Source organism: Populus alba, chromosome 1 (assembly GCF_005239225.2).
Source record: "Populus alba chromosome 1, ASM523922v2, whole genome shotgun sequence".
Lineage (NCBI taxonomy): Eukaryota > Viridiplantae > Streptophyta > Magnoliopsida > Malpighiales > Salicaceae > Populus > Populus alba.
In genome coordinates this window covers 735,703-759,254 of record NC_133284.1, presented here as the reverse complement: position 1 = coordinate 759,254, position 23,552 = coordinate 735,703, and the positions used below count along the sequence as shown (strand labels likewise).

The following is a 23,552-nucleotide window of genomic DNA, read 5'->3' as shown; positions in this document are numbered from 1 at the left end:
GTTCAATTTGGTTCTGAAAATCCATTTTACGCCAATGATGTTTTTGTCTCCAGGTCTGTCAACAAGTTCCCACGTCTTGTTCTTCTCGATCATGAAGATTTCTTCTTCCATTGCCTTCTGCCATGATGGATTTTGTTGAGCTTCTTCATAGTTGTCAGGTTCGCACACAACAACATTGCTCCTTTGATAAATTTCTTCAATTGATCGAGTACCCCTGACTGGTTCATCATCAATTGATTCGGAGTCAATCAATTTATCTTGCAAGGGCTGAATTTGATTATTAATCAGCATGCTCTCCTGTGAATCAACCCACTCCCACTGTGCATCTTCATGAAATGTGACATCCCTTGTAATAGCAATTTTCTGACTTTGAGGATGATAAACCTTGTAGGCTTTAGAAATTGTGCTATAGCCAACAAAAATTCCTTTGATGGCTTTCTTGTCAAGCTTGTCCCTCTTAATCTGTGGAACATGTACAAAACATACACAACCAAAAATTTTAAGGAAACGCAAGGAAGGCTTATAATTATACCACATCTCAAAGGGTGTCATTTCTGCCAACACTGATGTTGGAAGTCGATTCTGGATGAACACTGTTGTGTTAGCAGCTTCTGCCCACAGCATTTTGGGTAGATTCTTCTCATGCATCATGCTTCTCACCATCTCCATGACATATCGATTACGCCTTTCACTTACCCCATTCTGTTCTGGAGTATAGGGGGTTGTTAGCTGGTGTTCAATACCAGCATCTTCACAGTAACGGTTGAATTCGGCTGAGGTATACTCTTTGCCATTGTCAGACCGTATGGCTTGAATGCTGCTGCCACTTTGGTTCTCCACGTTTTTCTTGAATTTCCATAAGATGCCAGCCACCTCTGACTTGAACTTCATGAAATATATCCAGCACATACGGGAGTAATCATCAATAAATAGCAGATAGTATCTGCTGCCATTTAGTGATGGTGTGCTTAAGGGACCAGCTACATCCGTATGAATTAACTGGAGCTTGTGTGTTGCTCGCCAAGTTGATCGTGGAAATGGCATTCTATTTTGCTTCCCAAATTGACAAGCATTACAGTTTAATTGGAGATTAGTGAATGATGGTATACCTCTGACAGCTTCATGAACCTTCATGGTGAGCATCCTCTTTTGATGACAGTGTGCCAGCCGTTTATGCCATAGTTCAGTGTCACTAAAAGTGACTGGAAATGCAGTATGCTCTCCTTCAAATGGAACAAATGAGAAGCTTTTGCCTCTCATTTTAGCTTGAAGTATTTTGTGCCCAGCAGCATCAAAAATACAGCAAGTGTGATTCTCAAAAATCACCTTCATTCCTTTCTCAATCAATTGCCCCACACTCAGCAAATTTTGATCAATATCAGGTACATAAAGAACATCTGCTATTGTTTTTGTACATGAGTTTGTTGTAATGGCAATTGTTCCCTTTCCCTTAGCTTCAATGCATTCACCATTTCCAATTCTGACTTTTGCAACATCTGTTGGCTGCAGATTTCTAAAGAGACTTTTATCAAAAGTCATGTGGTTTGTACAACCACTGTCGATTAGCCAATGATCTGAGGTAGTTTGTACTGAAAAGCATGTTGCCACAAACATCTGGTCTTCATCATCCTGATTTGCAACTTGAGCATCCTCTTCTTGTTTCTAATTTTTTACTCTGCAGATGATTGCCTCGTGCCCAAGCTGGTTGCATTTGCTGCACCTTGCATCAGGTCTCTTCCAGCACTTGAATGGTGGATGACCCATCTTGTTGCAATGTTGACATGGTGGAAAATTTCTTTTAATGAATTTTCCTTTACCGTGACCTTGACTGGTGGGTTTGGCTGCAACTTGGTGTTTTCTGCCAAATTTCCTTCTTTCAGAATCTGGAAATTTGGCTTGCAAGGCACCTTCAATGACATGATCTTACCTCATAAGCCTTCTTTGTTCTTGGGCTTGTAAGGCATTCAAAAGTTCTGTCAAGGTAATACTTGACAGATCTTTTGTGTTCTCCAAAGTGGTGATTGAAGCTTCATATTTTTCTGGTATTGTGACAAGAATTTTCTCAACAATTCTTGAGTCTAAGAATGAAGTTCCCAGCAATTTCACCTTGTTTGCAATTCCCAGCAATCTATCTGAGTACTCCTTGATAGTCTCAGAATCCTTCATCCTCTGCAGCTCAAATTCACGTATTAAATTGAGACTTTGCATCCCACGAATTTTCTCATCTCCTGCATACTCTTCCTTCAAATATTCCCAGACATCCTTAGCTGACTTCAGGGACATGATCCTGGTGAAGATCGTTGTTGAAACAGCAGCAAAAAGAGTGGCTTTTGCTTTTGATTTCTTGGTCTTTCTCTCCTTATGACTCTTGATTTGAGTCATGGTTGGATTATTTGGCAATGGTAGGATCTCGTAATCCTCTTCAACAGCTTCCCATAAATCCATAGCTTCTAAATATGTTTCCATTCGTACTGCCCAAAGTTGGTAATTTTCTCCATTGAAGATTGGAGTTGAGATATGAGAGAAGTTAGTTTCGGAATCAATTACAGACCCTTCAAGAATTAAGCTCTGATACCAATTGAAAATACTTTTGCAGAATAAGTGAAGAACCGAGAAGCAGAAAAATAAAAGACTTTGATCTCTACAGTGACTGTTTGTTACTGTAGATCAACACCAGAAATTTGAATTTGAACAGGGGATGTTTATTGCATGAAAAACTGGATAATGATAAGGATTATTGCATATTTTTACAGCAATCAATTACACTGATTTATAGAAGGAAAATAAACAGAAAAACTAAAATTAAGCAACACTACTGCCACGTTTGGCTTACATTTCGCCACCACTAACAATTCACCTAAGGACTTGTTCAATCCTTTATTCTAGCAGAAATAAAAACAACACGTGAGCTGAACTGGTCTTCAAGCAACACGTCAACAACTTAAGGCAATAAATTTCAACAGGTTTGTAGTACATAAGTTACCAGATATGCTCTTTGATGATCCAAATGGTTTCTTTTAGTCCACAGGTTCAGGAAAACTTAAAAAAAATATGTCAAGAGTTTGCATTGAAGAAGAAAACAAAGAAAAACCATTAATGTCAGGAAGCAACATAATCACATATCATAAGAATGAACTGCTAAATAACTAACTATGCAAGGCTATAAATATTATTCTACTAGTATGCGTTGCTGGGATTACTGGATGGTGTTTCCATTGATTCTTTAGGAAGATATTATTGTGATTTGTAGCAAATGTTACCTGCTTTAGAGAAATAGACTCCATTTCCATAGCTGCAAAGGAGGGGAGGAGGGAGTAGGTATTTCATATTTGCATGAGCTTGCCTGTTTTTAATACGACCAGTCGTTTTTGATGCAGGTTGGTGTTATGCGGTTTAACAGAATTAAATCCAACTTAAAACCTAATGTATTATAGCTAAGTAAGTGTTGTCATCCTAAAAATAGAGATATTGGCAACAAAATCTCCATTATTTTGTTCATTGTTTGTTTGTTTGTTTGTTTGTTTTTTAGAATTTGAAAAAAATTCACATGCACATTTTTTTTATAAATAAAATTAATAACTTAACCCTACATTTCGACTTTGATACTCTAGAAATTGGTGTAATGGTTCTGAAGAACCCAGTTAGCTATAAGCTATGTCTAGACCAATTCTATGGTTTATAGAGCTTGGAGAAATTTTAGGGAAAAAAAATATTATTTTTATTATTATTTCCTATTTAGTTTAGGAATATTTTTTACTTCATGATTATTATTTTTTATTTATTTTATAAAATCAAACAATATTAAGATTGCTATTTTTGTTCTTTTTTAGTTTAGGTATCCCTAAAATAACTCAATAATTATTAATTGAGTATTTTTTCAATCTAAAACTAATATAAATAAGGGTGTTTACCTTACATTTTAGAATAACATATTATAGTTTTATTCTCAAAAATAAAATTATAAATTAGGGTTTTGTATGATAACCATATTCAACTTCAATTTTATCTTTTTAACTTATTATTTTCTTATTTGTATTTTTATTTGCTTCAATTGATATTAGAATTCAACTATCTTGAAAGTTATTTGTTTATTGTGTGTTAGAATAACCATGACTATAAAAGATAGCAAAACAAGATGAGCTCGTGTAAGAGGAAATGTGATACATGTGAAAATGAACTGTAAAATTAACCTATCATTCAGTAAAGATGAGAAGTCTGAGAGATTATGAGCAGAGAAAACAACTTCTTGACAATAATCAATATAATGTTAAAATTAAAAGTTTTGATTATCTAGTTTTCTTGTGGATTGGAATTAATCATTAAAATTCAACAAAGATGATGATGAAAGAGACAATTTAAAGGTAAAATTCTTAGTCTGTGATGTGCATGAGAACGGAAACAAATTACATGTGGTTTTAAATGTGTTGTTTTATAAAGCACGTTGCAAATGATATGGCTCACATATGCTTGTAGGGAATTGTTGAATTGATGGGGTTAAAATTGATGTCTTGTAATTCAGATAAAAGATGTGAAACAAATTTTCAAATATTCTTCTAACTCTAATATTGATTTTATTGTTGGGGAGGCTAAGCATATTGTTGATAAATATAATGTTTAGTCTGTCTCGTAAATTTAATTTTATATTTACGAGATTTCTCTTGCTCACATGCCTTCGAGATTTCTCTTGCTCTCTCTATCGGATCCATGGTTGCTTTAGCCATGAAACTTATATTTAATCCGTTAGTTTTTCAAAATATTTATCACATAAAAACATTAAATTAAAGACTTGCTGAGACAGAGTGAAAAAGACCCAGTAAAAAAGGTGACCGGCCGGTAGGGGAAGAACACCATGACAAACACAGAGAAAGATAACCAGTAGTCTCTTTTTTATCTTATATATTCTGCTTCCATAACTATATCTCCAATTTTTAATGTCCTTTAAAAATCCATCTCTCTCGTTTTTCTCTCTGTTTTCATAGCCAAAATACTAACATTGCCTTTTCACTAAAACCCTAATCCTCTCTCCCTCTTTTACTCACACCATGAAGAGCCGAGAAGATTTAGAAACCAATGAGCAAGAGATCTCCACGAAGAGAAAGCATAGCAGCAACAGCAGCAGCAACAGCATTAGCCAGCAAGATTTGGAAGGTGAAGATGAAGAAGATTTTGACCTTACACTTTCTTTGTCTTTTGGTCCTCTGAGATCCAAAAAGAAAACTGCCCTAAAAACAATACAAAACCACAGTTATCATTGTCGCTGCCACCACCTGTAACTTCATTATCAGTAGCCCAGCATCTATAATGGTTTTCTCCAGTATCTCATTCATATTAATTTTAAAATATCTTTCGCAAAAGAATTTACAATTAATCACAGTCAAATTACCACTGTTCATGCCCCCCTCTTTCTACTAGTGTCAATTAAAAGAGTAAAAAAAATTCACACAATTCTAACACATCATTCACCGCTCAAATTCATGAATCACATACTTTTGGAATGTTAGCACCTAATCTTGTCACAGCAAATATCAACTCTTTTATTTGCATGCGCAATACATGAGGCAACATATATACCTCCACAATCAACATATATACCTCCAGAAATTCTTTTGGTGAATTTCTTGCTCTGGTTTGCAAATTTCATCTGATTGATTGTGCTTTTTCTCCTGACAGGAACAAAAGGTGGTCGCTATCTTTAGTGCACCCAACTATTGCTACCGCTGTGGCAACATGGCTTCTATTTTGGAAGTTGATGACTGCAAGGGTCACACATTCCTTCAGGTTGGTGTCTGATGCTAGAGCATTCCATGGGTAATGTCACATAAGTTAGGCTCAAAATAATATCTTCAGAATTTGTTTGCAGTTTGAGCCTGCTCCAAGGAGGGGCGAGCCAGATGTGACCCGGAGAACACCAGATTATTTCCTATGATTGAAGCTGGTCTTGAGATGCCGAATCCTTCCAGCCAGTGCTTCCTGGCTGGTTCACTTATTGAGGGCATTTTTCAAATCTAAGAGCATAAATTCACAATTGATCGTGGAGGGTTTGAGATAGATTTTGGGAGGTGATTGGAACAGATCTGTTAAAGAATTGGTTGTTCCAAAGCAATTAGCCAAAAGAGAAAAAAAGAATCATTGATTCCACCAATGATACTAAACTAGGAATTGCAGTCTGCGTATATGTGTCATTTTTGTTGGGGATTCGGACCGGTGATGAACTGATAATTAGCTCAACAGCGGACAAGCACATTGAGACACAATATTTTACGTGGTTCGGCAAAACCACCTACATCCACGGGAGAGACAATATTATTTAGAAATAGAGAAAGGATTACAAAAATACATGGAGGAGGAGGATCACTTCACTCTAACTCAACTCCCAGCTCTCTTTGCTGCCCTCTGCAGCTGTTGCCATTGCAGCCCTTCACTTTCTCTCTTGGTCTCTCTACATGTCTCACAATCTCTCTCACATTTAGCTCTCAAAACATGCCTCTTTTATAGGCAAATGGTAGCACAAACTCCAGCTCCTTTTCATCAATAATGGCTGCTGAACTTTGACAATTGGGAAGGCTGCACATGGTTGATACATTTGTCAATGGTGGGTGCAACTACCATTGACAAATGATAACCCTACTCTTCATAGGGTAGGCTACACATGTTGCCCAATAATGGCAATATCCCAACAATTTTCACCTCAGTTACTTAATTTTCTAATAATATAAAAGATTAGTATAAAATCCATTCGGTTGCATCACTAGAACAGCTTTAAAATCCAACATATAAAAATTCAATCGGTTTTCACCACTATAGCAGTTTTAAAATTCAATTTAGAAATTGATTTGAATAAGATTTGAGTAAGATTTGAGTTACAAGTTAGAGGATTAACTCGAGTTGATTTTTTAAATTTTTTTTGAAAAAATGGATCAAATAACATTATTTTAATAAAAAAATTAAATAAATTAGGGGTTGGGTTTTGAAAAAACTAGGGTATTTTTTTTTTTAACTCAGATTAATCTAAATCTTAAATAAATCACATCCTCAATCAACCCGCTAGAAATTTAAATGTTATAACCATGATTAGAATAAAATAATAAAGCTGGCTATAGACCAGCAAGTAAATGGTACACAAGAAAGAAATAAAGTAGCCTAGGAACTTCATGAACATGAACTCTTAAGAAGGCTTGCTGATCTTAAGAGTTTGATTTTTAAGGAAAACAAAACTCCTTCTACACTTGAATAGGAAAAGTGGGTCAAGTAGGTGCTTAATCATTCTTATCAATGGTAAATGATGATGGCTGTTTTTAATAGCGATCAAAGCTAATATCAAGAGGTCAAATACACTAGTTTTTCTAGTCTATGAGTTAATATAATATGGTCAATTTAACACAGCTCTTTCACAAGGTTTGCTCATTTTCAAATATATTCATCAGTAGCCCTAACCACAAACTAGCCCAATCCCCATGAAATATGGATTTCCCTTCAATATTTGGGCCTTTTGAGGGCAGGATTCCACATTTTGAAGTATTATAACTTCATGGGCTACTTTGGACCTTTTTGTTAAGAAATGGGCTTGTTTTGTCACAAAAACTTACCAAGGTAGATTGTGTTCTATTCACCTCAATGCCTGAGCAGGACTTGGAGAAGCAGTATCAGTAAGAACAGCATATCCAGGGGGAGGGTGTCCAGCATTGAAGATGTCTTGCAGCCTCTCTTAAGAGTAAGCTCTAAGGTTTTTTCATTGGCACCATTTCCTCTTTCGGTGATAACTTTAACCAACCTTTTGTTGACTGTTGATGCCCTTTTTCCTTCCTATGCATTACTCCAATACTTCGCCTCCTTACATTTGCCTGATGAGAGAACTACAAGTCACAAAAAACTTACTCCTCGCACACATCTCTAAGGATGTTTGTTAGTTGATTTGCAATACCGTAGTATACTGCTGCATTATAAATACCTTGAACAGAAGCAATTGAGAAAGAAATCAGGCTAGAGGGGAATTTGATTCAGGAAGAAAATGTCCCGAGCAACTTTAATTATGTCTATACAGAACCAGGAAACTTCATCAATAAGCTAGTACAGCATCAACCATGTCATAGGGGCGGCCGTTGAAGATGTCCTGCAGTCTTTCTTCCCACCTATCAAGAAGAGAAGTGCCCTTGTAGACAGCATTTGGGCCATCCACCTTTACTGCTACTATGATGCTGGCACGACTGGATCCGTGACTGTTCCAGTAACGGGGATTGCACCTGAATCTTCTTCTGTTTCTGTTCAAAGTATTTACAATGCAGCAGTTCATTTTTGTATTGCAAATCGACTCACAGACACTCTTATAGAGATTTGTGGGAAGAGCAAGTTTTTGTCACTAATTTATTTGCTTATGGTTAATTACCTCATTAAATGTTTCAACTCCTTTCTTCTTTCAGTGCCTTGAAAGGGAGAGTGTAGCTTCCACAGGATGAGCTCGAACGATTTGGTTTATGCGATGAGGATGTTTTCTCCATAAAGGTCAACGACAATTGGAGAGCGTTTATGAAAGATTAAATTGCTAGTGCAAGGTTCTATTACAAAATCGAAGAGGAAGGGGGGCTTGCAGCTTGACAAGGCTAGCCGTTGGCCGGTATAAATCCACCTTCATCAGGCTATTGAACACCAGCATGAATATATATCTTATAGTTGCCGATATGGTCATCCTTGCTCTTGGACCAATGGAGGAGAATGATTACGATAACCTTACAAGGAAGAACTAAGAGATACTTGTTATCCTCTCCAAAGCATACGGTGTTGAGAGAAATGGTAGATTGATTTGGGAAACCCAAATCAATCACAAACAGAGACAAGGTGGTTCTTACGAAACCTCCAAAATTCCCACTGTAAACAATGGGCTGCAACTGTTCTGTTTAAATAGGATTAGAGATGTAATAATTTCCCGGCAACAAAACAAGATTATAAGAGATTCTATAAACATCCCACCACAAAATAGTTGCTACTGTTCACCAACAAAAGTACCATTCGATCTACAGTGATCAGATTATAGAGCCTCGTGTTGTTAGTGTGGCTACAAGATTTCAACTCAATCGAACCACGACGACGACGACTATGATGGAAGTGTTTAATCGAAACTTGATGGATTTGGATTTAATCTAACATAAATAAATAGACCATCCTCACATGACCATCTTCCAAATAGAAGGGAAACTCAACACAACAAAAAACTTAATCATTACCCAGCTAACTTGATCATTCTGTAAAAAGTACAAGTACGAAGAGAGGGCGACTTTATTAATGATAAAATTAGTTCTTGAAATAGACCTCACCCAAAGCTTGGGTTGTGGGTCAACCCAAGTTTGAACGCATTCACATGGTTTGAAAGGAAAGGATGATGGGAGGACCAGCCGCCCTCGTAGCTCAGTGGCTTGTGTCTGTCATTCACATCCCACAAATCAAGGGTTCAAAGGCTGGTAGATGATGATGGATATACGCTAATTAATTATTTTCACCAAAAAAAGGATGATGGGAGGATCCTACTGCCCCTGTTATCATTGCGAACCGACATGTAGGGAAGGGAAGGAAACGGAGAGGAAGTTGGGTATTCAAAAAATTCCCCTCCCTTTTATTAAGTATTGGTGCTCTATTCATTGTCTTTATTATAACACTGTTTGAATCAAATCCTACTTTTTTTTCTCTCACTTTATGACAATGATACAAAGGCAATCTTGCAAGAAACAGTGAATTAACGCGGAGATGAAGCCCTTAAGAAGTTTCCATGTGACTTCTGGCTAGGTTACTAGCTAGCAATTACTGATTTAGATCTTCATCGACTTCATAAGGAGAAACAAGTAACAGCTCTTTTCATTTGTTTTCCCAAGGAATCTCCTAGATATCAAACCAGGTAACAGATTTTCAATTACAGAGAGTAAACAGAAGGGAAGGGTAATCAACTCAATCGAACCACGACGACGACCACTGTGATGGAAGTGTTTAATCGAAACTTGATGGATTTGGGTTTAATCTAACATAAATAAATAGACCATCCTCACATGACCATCTTCCAAATAGAAGGGAAACTCAACACAACAAAAAACTTAATCATTACCCAGCTAACTTGATCATTCTGTAAAAAGTACTAGTATGAAGAGAGGGCGACTATATTCATGATAAAATTAGTTCTGACATAGACCTCACCCAAAGCTTGGGTTGTGGGTTGACCCACGAGTTTGAATGCATTTACATGGTTTGTAATTGAATAAAAAAAATTTATTTATTTTATTAAAAATTAAAATTTTTATATGTTTTTAGATAGTTTTGATGCTTGATTTTTAAAAATTAAATTTTAAAAATAAAAACAATATAATTTTAATACATTTTCAAAAAATAATAATAATAATAATATATATATATATATAACTACACTCCCGATGTTTGAATCATAGTTATAAAACCCAATCCAAAAATTAATCCGGTTAAGAGATCGGGTCTCGAGTTTTATGAGTCAACCCGGGTTAACCCGGATTAACCCGTACAAATACAGAATATTTAATTATTTATGAGTCATCCCTTCAAATAAAACAAAATAACACACCTGCACATGTTGTATCTTTACCTTTGTTGCTTTCAATGCTCTCTTTCACTTGTAAGTTGTAATTGGCCATCCCAAAAATTAACAGTAAAGAAAGAAAGAGAGACAGAGCATTATTATAACAATGATACAAAGTCAATCTTGCAAGAAACAGTGAATTAACGCGGAGATGAAGCCCTCAAGAAGTTTCAATGTGAGTTCTGGCTAGGTTACTAGTAACTAGCAATTACTGATTTAGATCTTCATCGACTTCAAAAGGAGAAACAAGTAACAGCTTTTTTCATTTGTTTTCCCAAGGAATCTGCTAGATATCAAACCAGGGAACAGATTTTCAATTACAGAGTGTAAACAGAAGGGAAGGGTGAATCCTACTCTTGTGGTTGTGATTACTTTTGGCACTGACATCAGTACGTACTGATACGCGGAGGAAGCAAAAAGAGTGGTGGTCATGGAAATAGAAGAGGAAGAAGTGAAATTGGAGGCAACGGAACCAGAGAAAGATGGAGCTGTTCAGACGCTTGGACTACGTCGTCGACGTGCACCTGAGCAACCCTTCCCTGTCCTCGATCAATCATTAACGTTATCATCTCTCCAGGTGATCGTCTTAGTTTAGTACTTTACTAACAATTTTCAAATATGTGGTTTCAGATCCATGTTTTTGCTTCACAGTTGTTTTCTATACCTTTTCTTTAACAAAAAAATCACTACATGAAACTATCTAGATGGTGTTTTAGTTGTAAAAAACTTGGGACCAATAGATTTACTTTATTTGTGGTTTCAAGTTCAAACTCTAGGTTGCTCATATAATGGCTATTGGAGGCTTACATGATTGTTAACTTCAGGCAAGGTGCGCGTAAACTGGACCGGAGAACCACGTTAATCTAAAAAATAATAATAATAATAAAAAATCATGATTATTTATTTTTTACAATATTTTTTAATTAAAAATACATTAAATTAATATTTTTTTATTTTTTTATTCTTAATATCATCGTTTTGAAATATCAAAAAAACATTAAAAAAATTATCACTTTAATATTTTTTTCAAATAAAAATAATTTAAAAAGCCTACCGCGGTAATTAATTCAACTCAAAACACACACATATGTACACGCATAAACCCAAGAATTAGAGTCTTAAATTCTTAATGTGTTCTTATGGGATAGCGAAACACAATAGTTTGGCCATTTCCCTTCAAGTTACATAATACAAAATAACCCTTCCTTGACACGCATGGAATTAATTTTTGATGATGCAGGTGTGGTATCCGTCGAGCTTGAACCACTTCCAGTCACTTGTATCATTGAATCTTTCTCATGTCAAGCACAAGGTATGTATGTTAGCTACTTTTTCTTTAGAAATGTTAACAAACTCAATATACTACGAGAAAGCATTACCAAAGGCTTAATAGTTCACGCCAACTAAAATTACTATGCATTACTATTCTTCTAGTCAAATTCTCTTTCAATTTCATTCTTATACGTGATGCTATTGATATTTTATATGTTAAAATTTTCTTTTCTTTTGCACATTCTTAAGATCTTTGGTACAATTTTAAAATTGAAATAGAGGCTAATTTAATGAAATAAGATTTAAACTTGTATTACAAAAAATAACCATTACGAAACCTGAATCAGTTTGGTAGATCATTTGGTGTGATTTTAGATATTTCTGATTTATTAATGAGTGTTTTAATATTAAAAATGGATTTAATAAGGTTATTAAGATGTTTATTTAGTATTTTCAAGTGAGAAAAATTAAAAAAGTAAATTTTAAAACTTTAAAAACTAGGATCCTAATTTTCTAGACACTCGGGATTGTTAAAATCTTAACTAGTAAATCTTAACATGAAGGCCGAGATGCCAGCCTCTTTCTAAAGCTCTTCAGTTTTTTATTTTTATTTTTTTTCTTCATTATGATTTACTAATTAATTCAACTCAAAACACACACATATGTACACGCATAAACCCAAGAATTAGAGTCTTAAATTCTTAATGTGTTCTTATGGGATAGCGAAACACAATAGTTTGGCCATTTCCCTTCAAGTTACATAATACAAAATAACCCTTCCTTGACACGCATGGAATTAATTTTTGATGATGCAGGTGTGGTATCAGTCGAGCTTGAACCACTTACCGTCACTTGTATCATTGCATCTATCTCATGTCAAGCACAAGGTATGTATGTTAGCTGCTTTTTCTTTAGAAATGTTAACAAACTCAATATACTACGAGAAAGCATTACCAAAGGCTTAATAGTTTCCTTTCCTCTGCTTGTTTGTTCATCTAATGTATGTTATGCTATTATCTTTGTAGCCTTTTTCTTAATAAAATTTTGACTATTAACAAAAAAAAAAAAGACTTAATAGTTCACACCAACTAAAATTACTATGCATTACTATTCTTTTAGTCAAATTCTCTTTCAATTTCATTCTTATACGTGATGCTATTGATATTTTATATGTTAAAATTTTCTTTTCTTTTGCACATTCTTAAGATCTTTGGTACAATTTTAAAATTGAAATAGAGGTTAATATAATGAAATAAAATTTAAACTTGTATTACAAAAAATAACCATTATGAAACCTGAATCGGTTCGGTAGATTGTTTGGTGTGATTTTAGATATTTCTGATTTATTAATGAGTGTTTTAATATTAAAAATGGATTTAATGAGGTTATTAAGATGTTTATTTAGTATTTTCAAGTGAGAAAAATTAAAAAAGTAAATTTTAAAACTTTAAAAACTAGGATCCTAATTTTCTAGACACTCGGGATTGTTAAAATCTTAACTAGTAAATCTTAACATGAAGGCCGAGATGCCAGCCTCTTTCTAAAGCTCTTCAGTTTTTTATTTTTATTTTTTTTCTTCATTATGATTTACTAATTAATTCAACTCAAAACACACACATATGTACACGCATAAACCCAAGAATTAGAGTCTTAAATTCTTAATGTGTTCTTATGGGATAGCGAAACACAATAGTTTGGCCATTTCCCTTCAAGTTACATAATACAAAATAACCCTTCCTTGACACATATGGAATTAATTTTTGATGATGCAGTTGGATCTTTCTCGTTTCAAACAGTTGGATCTTTCTCATGTCCAGCACACGGTATGTATGTTAGCTACTTTTTCTTTAGAAATGTTAATAAACTCAATATACTACGAGAAAGCATTACGGCTTTAAGAGTTCACACCAACTAAAATTACTGTGCATTACTGTTCTTTTAGTCAAATTCTCTTTCAATTTCATTCTTATACGTGACGCTATTGATATTTTATATGTTAAAATTTTCTTTTCTTTTACAGATTCTTAAGATCTTTGGTACAATTTTAATATTGAAATAGAGGCTAATTTAATTAAATAAAATTTAAATTTATATTATAAAAACAACTGTTACGAAACCTGGATCGGTTCGGTAAATCATTTGATGTAATTTTAGATATTTCTGATCAATTAATTAGTATTTTAATATTAAAAATGAATTTAATAAGGTTATTAAGATGTTTATTTGGTGTTTTCAAGTGAAAGAAAAATTAAAAGAATAAAATTTTGAATTTTAAAAACTAAAATCATAATTTTCTGGCCACCTGGGATGGTTAAAATCTTAACTGGTAAATAACATGGTGTGATTTGTTTACACGTGTATATAAAATGAATGATATGTTATTTGCTCTTAAAAAAATAAAGAAAACAAGAAGAAGAAGATCAGGTATTGCACGCCGAGATGCCTAGTCTTTTTCTATAGCCATTCAGTTTTTTTTTTTTTTTTTTTCAGTTTTTTTTTCTTCATTATGATTTACTATAAATAAAATAATATTTAAATTAAAATTCAATTTTACCACCATAGTTTTTAAATAACATTATAACTTTTTTTATTATTGTAATATTAACAATTACTTTGAGTTACATGATACCTAATATGCATTTCTGGTTTGTGGTATTGGCATCAATCTTAGATCCTAGCATACTGAAGAAACTCTTCAACTTTCCTATTATTCGTTGGTGCCTAACAGGCTGCTGGTTGTCATTAATGGATCGAACCTGCAAAAAACACAACAATATCAGCATCTCTCATCAGAGTTATTGCATACTTTCAGTCAAATTCTTTTTCAATTAATTCCTTCTTATATGTGATGTTATTGATATTTTATATGCCAGGAGGCCCAAGAATCAGAGTCTTGAATTCTTAACGTGTTCTTAATGGGATAGTGAAACACAATAGTTTGGCCATTAATATTTCCTTCAAGTCACATGATACAAGATATAACCCTTCCTCGACACTCATGGAATTAATGTTTGATGATGCATGCCGTCAGGGGCGGGTCGGAAAATAAAATTAAAGAGAGACAAGATTTCGATTGTTTTATTATTTTGGTTTAAATTATAAATATTGTTAAGAGAGGAGCTGAAAAAACAATTTTCTTGCAGCCGGTTCGCCCCTGGACCAAGCAGTTGTCCGATATAGATCTGTCGAGCTTGGAGATTCTTCCACAATTCGTTCGGACTTTCTTCAATCAAGCACATGGTATATATGTTAGCTACTTTTTCTTTAGAAATGTTAGCAAACTCAATATACTACGAAAGCATTACAAAAGCCTTAAAAGTTCACACTAACTAAATTATGATCAATTTTGCAGATAAGATTCACGACAGTATTGCCGCATTTTCTTCCCATATCTTCAACATGAAGTCAGTTACCTTGAGCGATAAAGATTTGCGCCAGCTGGAAAAAGTACCTTCAATTCGTGTCTAAAAATTATTTAATAATTTTATTTAAATAATTAAAATTTTTTAATTGATATAATTTTTTTAATATGATATTAAAATTATAATAATTAAATAATTATGAGTTCGAATCATAATATTTTTATTTTAATTAATAAAATTAAATAAATAATATTTACTTGCAAAAAGATATTAAAAAAATAATATAAATTATATTTTGAATTTATTAAAATTTTAAATTGAGATGGTTTTTTTTTATGTAACCTTCACTTATCTTAAACTTTTGATTTTCAGCATTTCCCGATTTCCACCATACTTACATGAAAAATATTTAATGTTTTGATAATGCAGTTGCTTGAGTTAGCTTCGGGGAATAACCAGACTGTTCCAGAATTTCTAAGGGAGGAGGTCTATGCTCTTATTCTTTTGAAAAACTTTTGATTTTCAGAATTTTCAAATTTTCACCACGACTTCCATGAAAAATATTTGATGTTTTGATGATGCATGCAGTTTCCTGAGTTTCGTTCGTGGAATGACCAGTCTCTTCAACAATTAATTGCAAATAAAATTTTAATGGAGAAGGTCTATACTTTATTTCTTTTGAAACTCTTGATTTTAAGAATTTTCCAATCCCCACCACAACTTCCATGAAAAATATTTAATGTGTTTTGATAATGCAGTTACTACCTTACTTAGCTTCGCGGAACACGCAGCAGCCTCCTCCAGACTTACAAGCAAATGGTATGTTGCTATTAAGACTTTAATATTATATTAAAGAACTAGTTTAATAAAAAAAATTAAGTATTAAGTGAGATTTAATATATAATTTATATTATTTTTTAATATTTAAAATAAATCATGCATGAAAGCAAATTATATATCTAAACACATGGAATTCTTTTTTGTCTGTCTTCTTTTTAAAATAATTCTTCTAAGGTTGATATCACAACCTATTTATGGATATTTGGCCAACTTTGCAGATAATCGTGTTGAAAATGGTGCTCCATCTGTCCCTAGCCAAGACGACTCGATGAATGATAATGATGTGAACCAGGTGATATATATAGTGTAGATGGGATAATCTCACATTATGAGTCTCTGCCAGGCATAATTGTATTGTTTTGTGTATTATCAATTATCTTACCTTGTGTCATTGTGAATTGCACAGCATGTGGTCTATAATGTAGAGGCAGAACAGCTGCTGGATGCTGGAGAAAGTTCACGTCCTAGAGTAAGAACTATGGAAACAACGCTTTTGAGAATTGGTGAGATTTTCTTAACTGCCTTGTTTACAACTAACCACTTTCTTGTACAGGAAATATCAGGATGGACTTTGCCGGTGACAAACTTAATCCTAGAGATTGCATCTGCGGTTTTTGACCAGATGGGTTATGCATTAATTGGCATGGTCTTGGCATTTGTAGCTTTGCTTCTTGCTGCCGTTGAACTCATTCACATGGCTGTAAAGGAAAGAATTAAACGGGCAATCATGAGCCCATTGCCACTTTTTCATCCCCGATCAACTTCCACTTCCGCAGCTAGAAAGCCTGTTGGCACTATTGTTGAGTATTTTGGATTGGCTGGTGCTGTGTGGCAATGTTTTTATTCGACTGTGGAGTATATATATACTCGTCAGGGGAAAGATAATCCAATTAAGATGTATCTTCTGCCTCTCATTTTCTTATTATGCGTGGTGATTTCCAAATTATTAGTCGACAAGAGATCCATTGATGAGAGTTCTTAGCAATGGTATTTTCTTTCGAACCAGAAGAAATTGCTAGTATTGTGCTCTAAGGACTCTTTTTAGTGGAATGTGTCAAAGCTTTTGATTCCTAGATTTTCTTATCGAAGACCGAATTAACTTGCAATGCAAGACACTATTTCAGACAGCGAGCATGAGTAGATTAATTTTCAACTGAAAATGTGTATGCATGTTACTTTCCATGCTATAAGGTTGCGTTTGGTTAGTGTTTAAAGATAGAAACTGGAAATGACGTCTTCCAATAACCGAGGAAATTACACATGCCTGCTCATTCCGTTGTACATACCAGAAATGTTGAACACATCTTGCAGCTTCAGAAAACTATTCTCAGACAGTAGGTTAGGTTCGAATAGAAGTAATGAAACTAGCTAGCTACCTCCATAATAACAGAAAATTTACATCTCCATAATATCTATCTTCCAGCTATAAAATTTCCTTGCATATATTAATAGTTTGTTTGGCAGTGTGGTTGTAATTGTTTTTCAAATAACTTTTTGTATCAAAATATATATGCTAATGATGTTTTTTTATTTTTTAAAAAATTATTTTTGACATCAGCACATTAAAATGATTTGAAAACATTAAAAGCATATTAATTTAAACTTAATAAAAAAAAAAATTAATTTTTTTAAAACACTTTTAAAACACAAAAATAAATAAAGATAAATCGCATCAATAATATGAACTACAAGTTTTGGAAAATCTAGATTCTAAAGAGGAAGAGGGTGCCTCATCTTATATGAGCCTCTCTGTTTTTTTTTTTTTTTTTGCCCCCGTCAAATTTAAAAAATCATAGTAATCAAACCAATAGATTAATTTTATAATCTGACCTAAAATTGGATTTCTTGACAGATCAAATTGAGAGTTGACCCGACAGACTATCGTTAAGGATCTGTTTTTAATTATTTATTATTTTTTAAAATGACAACTTTACTCTTTTCTTTAATACAAGCGACAGAAACAGAGTTGAAAATGTCAAACACAGTGATCAGTCAACAAAAGCGTTTGTAGTCCAACGGTTAGGATAATTGCCTTCCAAGCAATAGACCCGGGTTCGACTCCCGGCAGACGCATTTTACTCGGCGGCCATAAGGATGCCAGTGGATAGTGGCATGACATCCTCTCTCCTTTTTTAGGTGAGAAAAACCCACTTTACTTTACTTCCAAGCAATTTCCTTGCATATATTAAGTAAGTGTTGTCATACTAATATCACATCTGCTTACCATTTTTTAGAATTTGAAAAAAATTCACATGATAATTTTTTTTTATAAATAAAATTAATAACTTAACCCTACTTCATTTCTACTTTGATGCTCTAAAAAATTGGTGTGATAGTTCTGAAGAATCCAGTTAGCTATAAGATATGTCTAGACCAGTTTTTATGGTTTATAGAGCTTGGAGGAATTTTAGGGAAAAAATATTATTTTTTTAATTATTATTATTATTTCTTATTTAGTTTAGGAATCTTTTTTACTTCATGATTATTTTTTTTCTATTTATTTTTAGAAAATCAAACAATATTAAGATTGCTATTTTTTTTTCTTTTTAGTTTAGGTATCCCTAAAACAACTTAATAATTATTAATTGAGATTTTTTTCAATTTAGAACTGGTATATATAAGGTTGTTTACCTTATATTTTAGAATAACAGATTATACTTTTATTCTAAAAATAAAATTATAAATTAGGATTTTATATGATAACCATATTCAACTTTAATTTTATCTTTTTAACTTATTATTTTCTTGTTTGTATTTTTATTTCTGTCCATTGATATTAAAATTCAATTATCTTGAAATTTATTTACTTGCTGTGTATTGGAATAAACATGGCTATAAGAGGTGGCAAAATAAGATGAGCTTGTGTAGAAGAAAAACTGATACATATGAAAATGGATTGTAAAATTAACCCATCATTGGTGAGGAGTCTAAGAGATTATGAGTAGGAAAAATAACTTCTTGACCATAATGAATATAATATTAAAATTGAAAGTTTTGATTATCCAAATTCCTTTGCGGATTGGAATGAACCATCAAAATTCAACAAAAATGATGCAGAAAAAGATGATTTAGATGTAAAATTATTAATTTGTGAAGTGCATGAAAATGGAATTAAATTAGATGTGGTTTGAAATGTGATTTTTTATAAAGCACATTGCAAATGATATAGCTCACATGTGCTTGAAGGGAATTGTGGAATTGATGGGGTTAAAATTGATGTTTTGTAATTCAGATAAAAGATGTGAAATAAATTTTCAAATCTTCTTCAAACTTTGATTTTATTAAATTAAAGACTTGCTGAGACAGAGTGAAAAAGACCCAGTAAAAAAGGTGACCGGCCGGTAGGGGAAGAACAGCATAACAAACACAGAGAAAGATGACCACTAGTCTCTTTTTTATCTTATATATTCTGCTTCCATAACTATATCTCCAATTTTTATTGTCCTTTAAAAATCCATCTCTCTCGTTTTCCTCTCTCCCTCTTTTACTCACACCATGAAAAGCCGACAAGATTTAGAAACCAATGAGCAAGAGATCTCCACGAAGAGAAAGCACAGCAGCAGCAGCAGCAGCAACAACATCATTAGCCAGCAAGATTTGGAAGGTGAAGATGAAGAAGATTTTGACCTTACACTTTCTTTATCTTTTGGTCCTCCGAGATCCAAAAAGAAAACTGCCCTATAAACTCTACAAAACCACAGTTATCGTTGTCACTGCCACCACCTGTAACGTCATTATCAGTAGCTCATCAAGCATTACCCCGACATCTATAATGGTTTTCTCCAGTATCTCATTCATATTACGTTTAAAATATCTTTCGCAAAAGAATTTACTATTAATCACAGTCAAATTACAACTGTTCATACCCCCTTCTTTCTACTAGTGTCAATTAAAAGAATAAAACAAAATCACACAATTCTAACAAATCATTCACCGCTCAAATTCATGAATCACATACTTTTGGAATGTTAGCACCTAATCTTGTCACAGCAAATATCAACTCTTTTATTTGCATGCGCAATACATGAGGCAACATATATACCTCCAAAACAAAAAAATAAAAATAAAAATAAAAATAAAAAGTTATTCCCTAAAGATCACTAGTTTGAGTTTCACAAATCTTAGAGCCAGCTACTAAAGACTTATATGGTCGTTAATTTCAGAACCCGTAGAATTAGTCGAGATACGTGCAAGCTGACCCTTATATTTACATTAAAAAAAAATTGAAAAGAAAACCAGACTCGAGGCATGCCTCTGGTCACAATAAATTGAAAGGGTCAATTTTAATTATTTTTTTAAATAAAAATCAAAATAAAATCGTTTTGATCAATTTTTTTTTTTTTAAAAAAACTGATGAGTTAATGATCGGGCTTGATCAATCAGGTCGATAAATGTTTTTATTTTTTTTATCAGGTTAGCAAGTTTCATATATATATTTTTTTTCAATCCAGACCGGTTTATAACCTCCGTATTCCAGGTCAAGCTGTTGAGCATATGCAAGTTTTAATACAATGATTACAGGCAAGGTTTATAGCACACTGGATAATCTTGCATTTTTCAAATTCCAAAAAAGTGGGAGAGGGTGTGACGAGTGGCTACAATTAAGGATGCTAAATTCAAGTCTTAACATAATGGAGGATAAACAACCATGCAAGCCCAAACAGTGCACAAAATAATGGAGATTTTATTGCAATCTCTATTTTTAGGACGACAACACTTATAATACATTAGGTTTCAAGTTGGATTTAGTTACAAATACAGCAAATCAGCTCTCACTGCAGCCAATCTGTTGTAACCAACTGATCAAACTACACCAGCCTGCAATATCATTGCTTAGCTCCTCTTGATCCTATATAAATATCTCCACCATTCCCCAACTCTTACATTGCAAATTTAATCTCTATTCTACTCTATCATCGATCATGGCTGTCTTCAGGTTCTTTGTTGTACTTCTTTCCATTTGCATCCTTTCCTTCATCCCTAATGCTTGTCATGGGGCCAGCAAAATGAATGTCATTGATCAATGCTGGAGAATGAATCCGAATTGGCAGAGAAGCCGACAACATCTGGCTACTTGCTCTGTGGGGTTTGCAGGGAAAATGACCAACAATGTTGGGAAAAATGTTTTATGGTATAAGGTCACCGATCCTAGTGACGACCCTGTGAATCCCAGAAAAGGGACATTAAGATATGGAGCTACCATGATCACAGGAAAAGTCTGGATCACTTTTGAGAAGAACATGGACATTAAACTTGAGAGACCTCTTCTTATTAGCAGCCATACTGCCATTGATGGTCGTGGCGTTGATGTCAGCATTGAAGGCATCGGATGCCTCGTGGTGTACAAGGTACGTTAATTTAGTTTCTCTTTGCCAATATTGCTGATTATATAGGCAATGCATGCTCTGTCTAAAACATCAATGTTGTTTGTCTAGGCAACCGACGTGATCATCCATGGCCTAAAGATTCACCATTGCAAGGCACAGGGACCTAGCTCAGTCATGGGACCGGATGGGAAACTAATGCCGTTAGGTCAGATGGATGGGGATGCCATAAGGCTGGTCACTGCATCTAAGGTTTGGATAGACCACAATACATTATACTCGTGCCAGGATGGTCTTCTTGATGTCACTCGTGGATCTACATCTGTTACTGTCTCTAACAATTGGTTTAGAGACCAAGACAAGGTTATGCTTCTTGGACATGATGATGGGTATTTGAGAGACAAGAACATGAAGGTCACGGTTGCATTCAATCATTTTGGTCCTAATTGCAACCAAAGAATGCCAAGGTAATTAATAATGCCTAATTAAATCCCACAATTTCTGGCATTTGGTTAATATTATCTTAGATAGAAGAGACAGAGATGAGGATAGAGACTGTCTTTCTTGTTTTAAAATGATAGAAATTGACTTTAAAGCTGTCTAAGAAACGGATTAATGTCTCTGTATTTCTAACTAAACACATGTCCGCATGCAGTCTGAATCATGAATCGTGTATTCAAGATTTTACACTGATATATAAATCATTGGAAATAATGCAGGGTTCGCCATGGATATGCACATGTAGCTAACAATCTTTACCTGGGATGGGAACAATATGCAATTGGAGGAAGCATGAATCCTAGCATCAAGAGTGAATCCAACCATTTTATTGCACCTGCACAATCCGGAAAGAAGGAGGTAATGCTTTCAAATATAAATTGATCATCCACGAATCGATCATATCTTTCAAACCATGCAAATTAAGGAGACGGGGATATCTGAATTAAGGATCAGAAAAACTAAGAAAAAAACTCTGATATTTCAACAGGTAACTTGGAGAAATACGGGGATGGGTGCAAAAGGCAAGCCCTGGAACTTCTACTCTGTAGGGGATATGTTTACAAATGGAGCTTCTTTTGTCCAAACCGGCCGCAGAGGTACGGCAAAGCCTAACTACAATAAGCAGCAAAAGTTCAAAGTTGGAAGTGCAAACTCTGTTCAGTCAATGACTAGCTCAGCAGGTGCTTTAACATGTTCAAGAACATTGACATGCTGATGAGTCTGAGAGTTGCAGATTGAGAGAAAATGCAGATCCTAAAAATGAAAATGTTTTCTTCTTGTATTCCATACATGTATGCTGCTTTGTTAATGAGTAACGTAAAATTATTTTCAACATTTTATCTAATAATTTAAACTTTAAGATAATATTTTTTTTATATATAAACATCATCTATAACTAAGCGGTTAGGCTCGTTCGTTTCCAACGAGGCTTAATCAAATAACTTAAGGTTTTGAATTGGCAAGCATGAGGACGCATACCAAATGAGTTTTAGCCTCTCTTTTTTTAAGGTTCTAACAAGAAATGTGCCTGACATAGCAATCTGACTAACTTGAAAGAAAACTACTGGAAGGGAAAAGGTTGTAAATATGTATGCCTGGTGTCCTTTTTAATTATATTTCCTTACAGGAAGTTGTTTATGCAACCTGCGGAATAACAAGAAACCAAGACAAGAAGGGTTACAATGCTTACTGTTAAGTTTGGCCTGAGATGCGTTGTTGGTTGTTGACTCTGATATAGAATTGGATTAAGAGTTTGCTTGTTTCAATGCCGGCCGCATAAACAAACAAACGCAGAGCCTTATTTTCTTGTTTTTGGCACCTTATTATTTTCTTGGTGCAGATGGTCTTGATTTTCTTTTGCTTTTCTGCTCCTGTTTTGCCACCATGTTTTTGGCTTCTTTAATCTTGCAAATTGATAATATATAATTCTGAATTCATTCATAACAAAAAAAAATTAAAAAAACAAAAAACACGTGTTTTTTTTATTTTCTTTTATCTAATACAGCTCGATCGAGTTAATATGGTTTATAAATCAACTAAAATCTAAGCTCGAATCATACTTTGGAATCCAATCTTTTAGGATTAGCCCACCAAGTCGACATAATTTTTTTTTATATATAATAAAGAATGTGGTTCGAATATCCAAATATTTTGGCAATCTTTTAG

At 33.8% G+C, this 23,552-nt stretch overlaps 3 protein-coding genes and 1 non-coding gene across 5 annotated transcripts; all 4 read left to right on the top strand.

The window, feature by feature from the left end:
* Positions 1-10,582: 10,582 nt before the first annotated feature.
* Positions 10,583-12,940, top strand: LOC118049752 (uncharacterized). 2 transcript variants are annotated; one of them, XM_035059836.2, is made up of 4 exons: positions 10,583-10,763; positions 10,868-11,165; positions 11,829-11,900; positions 12,676-12,940. In XM_035059836.2, the coding sequence occupies exons 2-4, from the start codon at positions 11,019-11,021 to the stop codon at positions 12,823-12,825; spliced, it is 369 nt and encodes a 122-aa protein (XP_034915727.1). In that variant the 5' UTR covers positions 10,583-10,763; positions 10,868-11,018; the 3' UTR covers positions 12,826-12,940. The 2 variants fall into 2 exon arrangements, with proteins under 2 accessions (XP_034915727.1, XP_034915726.1); XM_035059835.2 differs by having other exon boundaries at positions 10,583-11,165.
* A 3,034-nt stretch (positions 12,941-15,974) lies between these two features.
* Positions 15,975-17,044, top strand: LOC118049816 (uncharacterized). The gene is made up of 4 exons (XM_035059933.2): positions 15,975-16,041; positions 16,281-16,354; positions 16,469-16,531; positions 16,616-17,044. The coding sequence occupies exons 1-4, from the start codon at positions 15,975-15,977 to the stop codon at positions 17,042-17,044; spliced, it is 633 nt and encodes a 210-aa protein (XP_034915824.1).
* A 1,019-nt stretch (positions 17,045-18,063) lies between these two features.
* TRNAG-UCC (transfer RNA glycine (anticodon UCC)) lies at positions 18,064-18,135 on the top strand. Its single transcript has one exon. It is a non-coding gene; the product is annotated as a tRNA-Gly (tRNA).
* A 2,849-nt stretch (positions 18,136-20,984) lies between these two features.
* LOC118049818 (pectate lyase 1) lies at positions 20,985-22,602 on the top strand. Its single transcript, XM_035059936.1, has 4 exons — positions 20,985-21,410; positions 21,498-21,853; positions 22,106-22,244; positions 22,375-22,602. The coding sequence occupies exons 1-4, from the start codon at positions 20,985-20,987 to the stop codon at positions 22,600-22,602; spliced, it is 1,149 nt and encodes a 382-aa protein (XP_034915827.1).
* Positions 22,603-23,552: the final 950 nt, after the last annotated feature.

Bases quoted from the DNA above. Each gene is read 5' to 3' on its own strand.
- LOC118049752 (XM_035059836.2), top strand. From the start codon at position 11,019: ATGGAAATAGAAGAGGAAGAAGTGAAATTGGAGGCAACGGAACCAGAG. The intron at 11,166-11,828 runs GTGATCGTCTTA...TTGATGATGCAG, and splicing joins TAACGTTATCATCTCTCCAG to GTGTGGTATCCGTCGAGCTT. The intron at 11,901-12,675 runs GTATGTATGTTA...TTGATGATGCAG, and splicing joins TTTCTCATGTCAAGCACAAG to GTGTGGTATCAGTCGAGCTT.
- LOC118049816 (XM_035059933.2), top strand. From the start codon at position 15,975: ATGCAGTTACTACCTTACTTAGCTTCGCGGAACACGCAGCAGCCTCCT. The intron at 16,042-16,280 runs GTATGTTGCTAT...CCAACTTTGCAG, and splicing joins TCCAGACTTACAAGCAAATG to ATAATCGTGTTGAAAATGGT. The intron at 16,355-16,468 runs GTGATATATATA...TGAATTGCACAG, and splicing joins ATGATAATGATGTGAACCAG to CATGTGGTCTATAATGTAGA.
- LOC118049818 (XM_035059936.1), top strand. From the start codon at position 20,985: ATGGCTGTCTTCAGGTTCTTTGTTGTACTTCTTTCCATTTGCATCCTT. The intron at 21,411-21,497 runs GTACGTTAATTT...TTGTTTGTCTAG, and splicing joins GATGCCTCGTGGTGTACAAG to GCAACCGACGTGATCATCCA. The intron at 22,245-22,374 runs GTAATGCTTTCA...ATATTTCAACAG, and splicing joins CACAATCCGGAAAGAAGGAG to GTAACTTGGAGAAATACGGG.